Source organism: Scardinius erythrophthalmus (assembly GCF_964197995.2).
Source record: "Scardinius erythrophthalmus genome assembly, chromosome: 17".
Lineage (NCBI taxonomy): Eukaryota > Metazoa > Chordata > Actinopteri > Cypriniformes > Leuciscidae > Scardinius > Scardinius erythrophthalmus.
The window spans coordinates 2010785-2022197 of NC_138237.1; the positions used below are offsets into that span (position 1 = coordinate 2010785).

The 11413-nt window shown below is 38.2% G+C and overlaps 1 protein-coding gene across 1 annotated transcript; it reads left to right on the forward strand.

Moving 5' to 3' along the window:
* Positions 1 to 1620: 1620 nt before the first annotated feature.
* LOC308705453 (carboxypeptidase inhibitor SmCI-like) lies at positions 1621 to 9514 on the forward strand (the record flags this gene model as incomplete). Its single annotated transcript, XM_081390476.1, has 6 exons — positions 1621 to 1702; positions 6461 to 6637; positions 7326 to 7499; positions 7852 to 8019; positions 8394 to 8562; positions 9508 to 9514. The coding sequence occupies 6 exons, from the start codon at positions 1621 to 1623 to the stop codon at positions 9512 to 9514; spliced, it is 777 nt and encodes a 258-aa protein (XP_081246602.1).
* Positions 9515 to 11413: the final 1899 nt, after the last annotated feature.

An 11413-nucleotide genomic window follows, 5' to 3' on the forward strand; every position in this document is an offset into this window, starting at 1 on the left:
CTGGACACATTACTATTTTTAATGTTTTTGAAAGAAGTTTCTTCTGCTCATCAAGCCTGCATTTATTTGATCAAAAATACAGAAAAAAATGTAATATTGTGATATATTATTACAATTTAAAATAATTGGTTTTCAATTTATTATTCTTTAAATTATCATTTATTTCGGTGATGCAAAGCTGAATTTTCAGGATCATTACTCCAGTCTATCACATGATTCTTTAGAAATCATTCTAATATGATGATTCATTATCAAAGTTGGAAACAGTTCTGCTGCTTAATATCTTTTCATAACCTGTGATACTTTTCTAGGATACTTTGATGAACAAAAAAAAAAAAAAAAAAAAAAAAAAAAGAAGCAAATGTTTATTTTTTATTTAAATAAATCAATAATTTTATTCAGCAAGGATGTGTTAAATTGATAAAAAGTGATAATAAAGAAGATTTAAATAAAAAAAATGTTTATTTTTATTTTGAATAAATGCAATTCTTTTTAACCTTTTATTCATCAAATATATTAGGCAGCAGAACTGTTTCCAACACTCATAATAAATCAGAACATTAGAGTGATTTCTAAAGGATCATGTGATAGACTGGATGTCACATGTGACACTGAAGACTGGAGTAATGATCCTGAAAATTCAGCTTTGCATCACCGAAATAAATGATCATTTAAAGTACAATAAATTGAAAACCAATTATTTTAAATTGTAATAATATATCACAATATTACATTTTTTTTTGTATTTTTGATCAAATAAATGCAGGCTTGATGAGCAGAAGAAACTTCTTTCAAAAACATTAAAAATAGTAATGTGTCCAAAATTTTGGCCTGTATTTTAAGGGTTAAATTCAACAAATAAGGAATAGTCGAAAAACTTTCTTTCTTTCTTTCAAAATTCCTTTGGGGGAAAACTGCCCTCTAAAACTCCATGCACAAATGAGGGGTTTCCATTTAGTTTACTTTAGGGAAAATAATCATTTCGCAAGAGATTAGTTTCAGATTTGGGATTGAATTTAGTGCCCAAACTGGCCAACCCACACACTGTCATAAAAGACTGTCCGGTGAGATTGTATTGAATATAATCTAAATCAAACTATTGTGTATAGCAGGGGTGGGGAACGTTGATCCTGAGGGCCGCTGTCCTGCAGAGTTTAGCTCCAACCCTGAAAAAAACATTTGGCTGCCTGCAACTTTAGTAATCCTGAAGACATTGATTAGCTTCAGGTGTGTTTGATTAGGGTTGGAGCTAAACTCTGCAGGACAGTGGCCCTCCAGGATCAACGTTCCCCACCCCTGGTGTATAGGAAAAGTATTATACTTCTTTGAGACCATTGAAAACTAGTTTGTGTATTCTGGAAGAAAAAAAACCCGTTTGGCATCATATTCATATAGCCTAGAGCTCTCCCGATTGGCATCATAGCCTGGAGCTTGTCTTGCATCATAACTCTCTGACCTCATTGGAACTTTTTAAAACATGCGGACGTCTTCTATTGTTCTCCAAACCAGATCATCCCGCCCCAAACTCACGCCATTGGTTGAGCGCTAACTTAAACATGCTCTCGTCCTGAGACAAGTATGATTTTCCAGCAGTTCATTGTATGACCGTAATTGGAGAGGATGACAGCTCGAGTGTACTGCGCTGTGTTATTGTGTCTGTCTGGATGCTTGAGCACAACAGAAGCTGCTCCAGGAACCACAGGTGAGATCCATGTTCTTTAACTTCATTACGCAGCCTGAAGAAATGCATGAACAATAGAACAGGTGACCAGTGAAAGATGAACTTTGTAAATGAATAAATTGTAATATTATCTGAGTCAGTCAATAGAGTTGCCACCCAGATAGCAACATTGTTTCGGCCCGGATCCGGCCCACATCTGGCACTTGTCGAATGCGGATCTGGCCCACATGCAGCGTGGAATGACGGCCCTTGGGTGGCCCACTCCTGTTTGCCAGATCTGGGCCACAAGCAGACCATAGCAATGCCACATGTCAGCCAAGAGCAAAGAAATAAACCAGAACTGGACCTTATCTAAGCCACAAAGTCTGTGTATATGAAATATAGAGTCATCTCAGCCTTAATAAGCCTGTTAACAAGCAGAATCACTGAAGGAAAGAAGAGAACAGAAAAAGAGATGAGCAGAAACACAAGAACTACAACTGAACATTGATTAGATGAAATCAACTGAAGAGAAAAGAAGACATTAAATCTGTGAAGATCTCAGCAGAGGAGGATTAAACAACTCCACAAACAGCATTACCAGCTTCACTTATTACTAACCAGACTGACTTTATTTCTGTCAGACGTCTACAAAAGTTTTATTGAGAATTAACAGAGGTTTAACGCTAATGTGTTTCATTTAAAGTCACCATAACAGTGATTCATGTTTCTATTAGTTGGGCTCTTAACTCTTATTATACCTATTATCTTTTTTGGCCGCTGTGACAGTGTGTTTGTTAAACACATTTGCAGCAGCAAAGAAAGCTAAAGTAAAATGAGATCAGGTGATGATGGTTACCTGGTGATGATTTTATAGTCATCATGAATGGTCTTTGGAATCTAACAATTGTGTTGATCCAGTAATATTGTTACATCACAAACCCTGTGTTACTGCAGCATGAGATCCAGCAATATAATTACAATAAGGTAGAAGACTTTTATCAAACATGAGCACGAAAAAGTCAGTTCAACATGACACACACAGACATCAACAATCAGCGTATGAATCTCAACAATGGTGACAATCACAAATATTTAGATAAACAGATTAATTCAGAATATATTTATTTATATATATATTTAGAATCAAACAAAATTATAGGACAATTCAGCTGCATAATTTATTCATGTTGCAATGCATGCTGGGAGTTTTGTACTATGCTGGTACCCAGCATGCATTGCAGCAAAGTACTTTTGATTGTCACCATTGTTGAGATTCATACGCTGATTGTTGATGTCTGTGCGTGTGTCATTATAAACTGACTTTTTTGTGCTCATGTTTGATGAAGTCTTCTAACTTATTGTTATTATATTGCTGGATCTAATGCTGCAGTAACACAGGGTTTGTGATGTGAAAATATTAATGGATCAACACAATTGTTAGATTCCAAAGACATCAGTGAAACAGGTTATTTCATGATGATTATAAAACCATCAACAGGTGACCATCAACACCTGATCTCATTTCACTTTAGCTTTCTTTGCTGTTGCAAATGTGTTTGACAAACACACTATCACAGCAGCCAAAAAAGACATATTATAAAAAGATATAATAAGAGTTTAGAGCCCTACTAATGGAAACACTAATCACTGTTATGGTGACTTCAAATGAAACACATTAGAGTTAAACCTCTGTTAATTCTCAATAAAAACTTTTGTAGACGTCTGACAGAAATAAAGTCAGTCTGGTTAGTAATAAGTGAAGCTGGTAATGCTGTTTGTGGAGTTGTTTAATCCTCCTCTGCTGAGATCTTCACAGATTTAATGTCTTCTTTTCTCTTCAGTTGATTTCATCTAAGGCTGTGTCTGAAGTCAGTTGTAGTTCTTGTGTTTCTGCTCGTCTCTTTTTCTGTTCTCTTCTTTCCTTCAGTGATTCTGCTTGTTAACAGGCTTATTAAGGCTGAGATGACTCTATATTTAATATACACAGACTTTGTGGCTCAGATAAGGTCCAGTTCTGGTTTATTTCTTTGCTCTTGGCTGACATGTGGCATTGCTATGGCCTGCTTGTGGCCCAGATCTGGCAAACAGTAGTGGGCCACCCAAGGGCCGTCATTCCACGCTGCATGTGGGCCAGATCCGCATTCGACAAGTGCCAGATGTGGGCCGGATCCGGGCCGAAACAATGTTGCTATCTGGGCAACTGCCATTAAAACCTGAAAGAATTTAAATCCGATCTTCAGTTCCCGCGCTATATGCAGATTTAATGGAGGGCATCACCGAAAGCAACAGATATGAGCTGGATTATATTGATCATCAGCTAATTTCAAAATCAAAGACCGCAATAATAGAGAGCGGCAACAACACTGGCAAGATCATTTCGTTTCTCTACTTTTAATGATGTGGATTGTGTGTAACAGTTAAGCGTTTTACTTTCACTTTGATTTGCGATAAGTTGCACGTTGGCTTGATTGAGTAACTCATAGCTCAGCTTCTTATCTGTGATGCGCGTTCCAGTAGCGTCGTCATATCATAACATTACGCTATAGCCCATAAAACGCTCTCACACGTTTATTTTTTTAGCATTTTTGGGAGGAGTAAAATTTACATATGGTTTCAACAACCAGATGCACACTTAGTCCAGTTTCGTCTGAAATGAGTCTCAGATCTCCTCCTGAAGTGGTTTGAGCGATCGGATTCAAATCCGTCTCAAATGCGTTTCGGAGGGCATTTACCCCTGGTCTCTTCACGATCGGATAGCTATCCCATCTGAGAAAACGCATGAAGTGGCCAGGTGTAAACAGCCCTGTGATCTCGCCTTAAATCAGTGGTTCTCAATTCCAGTCCTCGTGACCCACTGCTCTGCACATTTTGTATGTCTCTCTTATCTGACACACTCAGTTCAGTTCATGGAGTCTCTCCTAATGAGCTGATGATCTGGTTCAGGTGTGTTGAATAAGGGAGACATACAAAATGAGCAGAGCAGTGGGTCCCGAGCAGTGTTGGGCAAGTTACTTTAAAAATGTAATTACAGTTACTAGTTACTTCTCACAAAACGTAACTGAGTTACATCATTACAAAAGAAACTAATTACCAGGGAAAGTAACTATTGTGTTACTTAAAAAAAAAAAAAGTTAAATGAAAAATGGACACTAAAGAGAATAATTTATTATTATAAAATATTGTACACCAATTCACACTATTTTAATGTTAATTTGGTGTGGGACATTGTGAGAGACCTTAAATATTAAAATGTTCTCTTTACTATAGAGGAACAACAAAACAATAGAAGGTTTAGAACTTTTAATATTTATTGCACAGTCAACAACTGGCCAAGAAATAAGTCTAAAAATAAATGATGCTTCAAATGTACCAAAAATAAATAAAACAGTAATAAAAAATATACACATACACTCTTTGTAGTGCAAATTAAAATGATAAAACTCACACACCTTTACAACTGGTAGACATACTGTATAGCCTATTGAAATATTTTTTTCCTCACGAAAGTAAGCAGTTAAACAAAATGTGCTCTCAATATAATACTGAATGTACCAAAATAAACAATAATAATAAAATATATATATTTTTTTGGGGGGGGGGGGGGGGGGGGGGTGTATTTCTATAACCTACAGAGAACGTCACCATCAGAGGTTATTTAAGCCAAATTCTAGTCGTGTTTGCCGCACGTGTCGTGTTCACAACCGGTCAGATGTGTTCTGGGAACGTTCTTTGCAGGTTATTTTGGAGTTTTGTTTCATATGTAAACTAATTAAAACGTTGCAGATGATACCAATATGCTACAGATATTATTCAAATGCTGTGTGTAAGTGTGTAATTTCTTTATAAACAAACTGTATTATGCTCGGAACACATTCGGTCTCTCTCGCGCACTTTCGAGCGCGCTCTCGGACACATCGGTCTCTCTCGCGCACTTCCGAGCGCGCTCTCGGACACATCGGTCTCTCTCGCGCACTTTCAAGGGCGCTCGTGGCGTTTGACTCGCTTTTGTTCGCCTTGCTCTCGCCTTGACTGCCGCACATAATTAATTTTAAAAAGTAACGGACAACGCACCATATGGTAACGGTAACGGAGTTAATTTATTTAAAAAGTAATGCGTTACAGTATTAGTTACTGTCAAAAGTAGCTGAGTTACAGTAACGCGTTACTGCCCAACACTGGTCCCGAGGACTGGAATTGAGAACCACTGCCTTAAATATTGACGCCTAATGTACATTATGTTGACACTTAAATGACTTGCATATGATAGCAATTTTTTTCTGGGGAGTAGCAGAAACACAACATTAATACAGTTTTAAATTTTGGAGGGAAATGGGGTGCTTCCATAATGTAGAATACAGTAACATGCAACGACCATTTGCAGCAAATTTCTGTAAATAAATGAAGGAGAGACTGCATTAGGCTGAAACTTGAGATATGGTTACTGAGTGGAATAACTGTTCATAACATTAACGTTACTGTTAACGGATTCATTTCAGTACATTTACATTTTAACGTTTGACACTATAAACCATGCTATAAACACACACTGACCTCCTCAAGCTTTTATTTTGGCACTTCCGGTTACGGGCATTTTGATTTTGCATATTAGTTAAATATTTAGTTTCACCCGAAACATTTAGATTCAACATTTAGATTTAGATGTAACATTTAGATTTACATATGTGAGCGTGTGTGACACAAAGATGGATTACGGCCCAGCTAAGTGGCCCATACACACACCCAGCACACACTTCATCTTGGTGTGGTCCTAATATATAGTGTATTTTCTCCATCTAGATGCCTGTAGACTGCCTATAGTGCCTGGTCCTTGTAAATTATACACGCCCAGGTGGGCCTTTGATTCTTCTGCGGGAAAGTGTGTGTCCTTCACATATGGAGGCTGCAAGGGCAATGACAACCAGTTCTACAGCCAGAAGAAGTGTGAGGAGTTTTGCGGAGTCATGATGAGAAGAGGTAGGACACACACATTACACTGGGGGAAAACAACACCACATTATTTTCTTTAATATCGTTTATCTTATCAAAACTGTAAAGAGAAGCTCATATTGTGATACTTATGTAATTATTTTGTTTGTTTTTGAAATGTTAATGTATCATCATGACATGGCCTGTCAGGAAAAGAAGACCCAAAAGCTGTGAATTTGTAGCAAATCAAACTTTATTTTTATGGGGTGGCCTGTCTGAGCGTGTGACTCGCGGCCTAATGGTGTCCCTGACCGGCATTAGCCTAAATATGTTGTAACATTAAGCATTTACGTTAACTGAAATAAAGCTGAAATTAGGCTAAATGAAATGGGCCTATAATATTCGTTGAAATTTATGAAAATTGGAAATGTTGTCTTGCAATAAACTGCAATAAGTTTAAGCTGAAGCTCTAAAATTACGAACTGGAAAGAAAGAAAAACTTAAACTAAACTTAAATAGCCTATAGCTAATGTAACCCTGAACATGTCAGAGTGAGGCTGCACCGACTACATATTTAATGCCTAACCCTGATGTTCAGACGTTCACCGAGTGTGAGTGTGAGTGTGAGTGTGAGTGACTCAAAGATGGATTACGGCCCAGCTGAGTGGCCCATAGTGACCCAGCACACACTTCATCTTGGTGTGGTCCTAATATATAGTGTATTTTGTCCATCTAGATGCATGTAGACTGCCTATAGTGCCTGGTCGTTGTGAAGCAATGATGCCCAGGTGGGCCTTCAATTCTTCTGCGGGAAAGTGTGTGTTCTTCATATATGGAGGCTGCGGGGGCAATGACAACCAGTTCTACAGCCGGAAGGAGTGTGAGGGGTTTTGCGGAGTCATTAGAACAGGTAGGACACACACATTACACTGGGGCAAAACAACAACACATTATTTTCTTTAATATCGTTTATCTTATTATCAAAACTGTAAAGAGAAGCTCATATTGTGATACTTGTGTAATTTTTTGTTTATGTTTTTGAAATATTAATGTATCATCATGACATGGCCTGTCAGGAAAAGAAGACCTGAAAGCTGTGAATTTGTAGCAAATCAAAAAGGAGTGTCTGCAGAGCTGTCGCACTAAGTGTGTGTGTCTCTGTCTGTGTGTGTGTGTGTCTCTGTCTGTGTGTGTGTGTGTCTCTGTCTGTCTGTGTGTGTGTCTCTGTCTGTGTGTGTGTGTTTCTCTCTGTGTGTGTGTAGAAGCATGTAAGTCCGAGCCAGATTCCGGTCCGTGCTTCGGGATGATGGAGCGTTTCCATTACAACTCGTCCACCATGACCTGTCAGACGTTCACCTATGGAGGCTGTAAGGGGAACCAGAACAACTTTGTGACAGAAAAGGAGTGTCTGGAGAGCTGTCGCACTGAAGGTTGGTGTGTGTGTGTGCTTTATATGATTGAGGACACAAATTTGCATAATGACATGGGTATTACAGCATAAATATGGTAAAGAGGACATTTCCTGAGTCCTTATTATTAAAATAGCTTAAACATACTAAACAATGTTTTATCAAATTTAAAAATGCAGAAAGTTTTCTGAGATGGGTAGGGTGAGGTTTCATTTCACCTATGGAAAGTCCTCACAATGATGTGAGTGTGTGTGGGAGTGTGTGTGCGTGTGAGTCCGTTGTTTTTGTGTGTGTGACTCAAAGATGGATTACGGCCCAGCTGAGTGGCCCATAGTGACCCAGCACACACTTCATCTTGGTGTGGTCCTAATATATAGTGTATTTTGTCCATCTAGATGCCTGTAGACTGCCTATAGTGCCTGGTCCTTGTAAAGCAAGCATTCCCAGGTGGGCCTTCAATTCTTCTGCGGGAAAGTGTGTGTCCTTCACATATGGAGGCTGCAAGGGCAATGGCAACAACTTCTACAGCCAGAAGGAGTGTGAGGATAATTGCGAAAAGTCATGGTGAGAAGAGGTAGGAAACACACATTACACTGGGGGAAAACCACACATTATTTTCCTTAAAGGGGGGGTGAAATGCTATTTCATGCATACTGAGTTTTTACACTGTTAAAGAGTTGGATTCCCATGCTAAACATGGACAAAGTTTCAAAAATTAAATTGTACGTTTGATGGAGTATTTCTGTGGCAAAAATTGTCCTTTCGGTTTTTCACAAGTTTCGGAAAGTGTTTTTTTTTTTTTTTTTTTCTCGAGTATGGGCATGTGTGACGTCAGCTGGGGCGTAATTTCCTTATATGGGTCCTTCTCCGGTAAGATCGCGGGCGCGCGCGCATCTGTAGACCAGAGAGAGAGAAGAGAGCAAAAGCAGTACGCTCATCAAAGCGCTCTGCTCGGCTTTAGGAAAGTCAGTGTCACCAAAGAAGTGTGTTTTTGGTTGACCGGGCAAGACAACCCTGCACAGATTCCCAAAGAACCCGGCGTTAAGGGACCAGTGGATGGAGTTTGTTTTTCCGGAGCATCAACGGAATTGTGCAAGACTCTTTGTTCCCTGCATTTCGACGATGATTGTTTTATAAACAAAGCCCAGATCAACGGATTTGCAGATCGTCTAATGCTTAAGGATCGAGCAGTCACAATGATAAAGGTTTGCGGTCGTGCGTTGGAACCGGGCAGTGAGTAAAACTGCTTCAAATGTCTGAGTGTTGTTAGCTCAGCGCGTTAGCACAGCTTTAGCTCCGCCCACACGGCCCGCCTCCAGACGCTCGTTTTTTTCCGGAAAGACTCGGTACAGCCTATCTTTCTTTTATAAATAATAAAACTAAAAACTTTTTGGAGATATGAAGGATGCAATACTACTCTATAGGTACTCAAGATTAACAGGAGATTGAGTGAAAATGAGCATTTTATTGTGATACTTGTGTAATTTTTTTTTGTTTTTGGATTTGCAGGAGATGACTAGTTTCTCACGGTGAACTGAGAATGCTGTGAATAAGAAAGGAGCATTACTTTGTTTTAAAACAGAAAAGTGCAACATGGATCTGTTTCCACAAGGCGTTTACTTCAACATTAACACAATAAATAGAAACCTGTTAAATTGTCTGGTTGTGCGGTTTATTTTTATACATTTTAAGATGCTGTGTTTCTGTTGTTGTTGGGTGTGTGTTTTTATTTTTTTTATTTTTTTTATTAAATGTATCTAATTTTAATTTAAATTCAATTTTAAAAAATAGTTTAAAATTGTATTTTAACTTTAGGGATCTGCTCTATTTTCCTCTCACTGAATATTTTCCCTGGATTTATTTATTTTTTATTTTATTTATTAACTATTTTATTTTTCATAAAAGAGGTAGAAGATACCAGATCAAGTTACTCACTGGTTACTGTAAGGGTTTATGATTTATTATAATTGATATTTTTTTATAATATAAATTTTATAATTTATGATTATATAATTTACATAATTTATTGCATATAATAAAACCATGCTGCTAAACCACAACAACGTTAATTTGTCTAATTTAGACGCGTAAATGATTTAGCTGTTGTTTTTTATAATCGGACAAATTCAGGTATTTGAGCCTTGAAAGGGACTTTGTTTGAGCTCTTTATTAGAGTATATTTTCCTATAGCAAAAGTTCATTTATTTTAAGCAAATGATTATGAAGGACAGGCAGGTAAAATGCATGCCATGTTGATGACTGGTGGATAGAGGAACAATGGGGTGTGTACCTCCCCGTCTCTCTCTTGAAACCAACACGGAAGTGAGTTAAACTGCAATTCGTTGACTGGCCGCTTGAGGCTGTTGTCAAAAGTGAGTCAAATCTGGATCTCCCCCATGTTAAAATGACCAACTTTACAGCAGAAAAAAACATGTTTACAGCCTGGTGTCTGTATGTTGTTTTTGGTCTATACAGCTAATTTTGCCCTTCATGACAACTGTGAGGGGGGTGTTTTTTTTTTTTTAACTCATCCGTTTAGTTGATAAATATTTAAAGTTCTGCATAATTAAGGGTGTGTCCATTTTTGAGTGACAGGTGGATTCCCGCTGATGTCAGTGCTAGCCGTTTGTCTGCTGTTAGCCGCGTCACTTCACCTCAGCAAATGTTAGCTGCTGAACTTGCCATCTCTGCAGTGTTTGTGCTTTTTTCGGGATTATTTCATACAATTTAATACACCCATTACTTCGCCCACGGCTTTGGATTCTGTCGATGTCGTCGAGTATCGTTCGAGAGAACAACCAGCGCTGTATTTCAGTTGTTTTCCTCTGTGAACATGCACTAATGGATGTCTGACAATTTCGTTGCTTTTTGGAGTTTTCAGATTTAAAAAAGGTCTATAGATATAAAGGCTTGTTCGTTCTGCTCTCCCGGAATAGATAGATTATAATATGGTTATGTACCGTCAGATGAAATCATGCATGTGTCGGCGCTTTCTCCGTCCATGCAATAAATGCACATCCTTGAATGAGCGCGGATTTCTAGCGCATTTACTTGAACTTCATAGGTAATATATCTATGGTTTAACTCATTTGAGAGGCGGACAAAATCAGAATTTAAAATGGACTGAATAAGCTCTATGAACTTGACGAGCGATGCCGCGCTGACGGACCATAGACTATAAAAAAAGAGTGACTGACATGTAACTGTTATGCTGATGCACATAAATCACCGTCATACACACTCTCTCAGAATAGTTACTGCATAATACATTTTCAACTAGCAGAATAGTACAGTCTCACTTGTAGCCATGTCTTTTAACTATTATAATATTTCGAAGGGCAAAAACAGGAACTTTTAGTTGGCTTTTCATCATCAACTGTCACTTTAGCGCGAGGCCCTGTGCAGTAGCAGACTT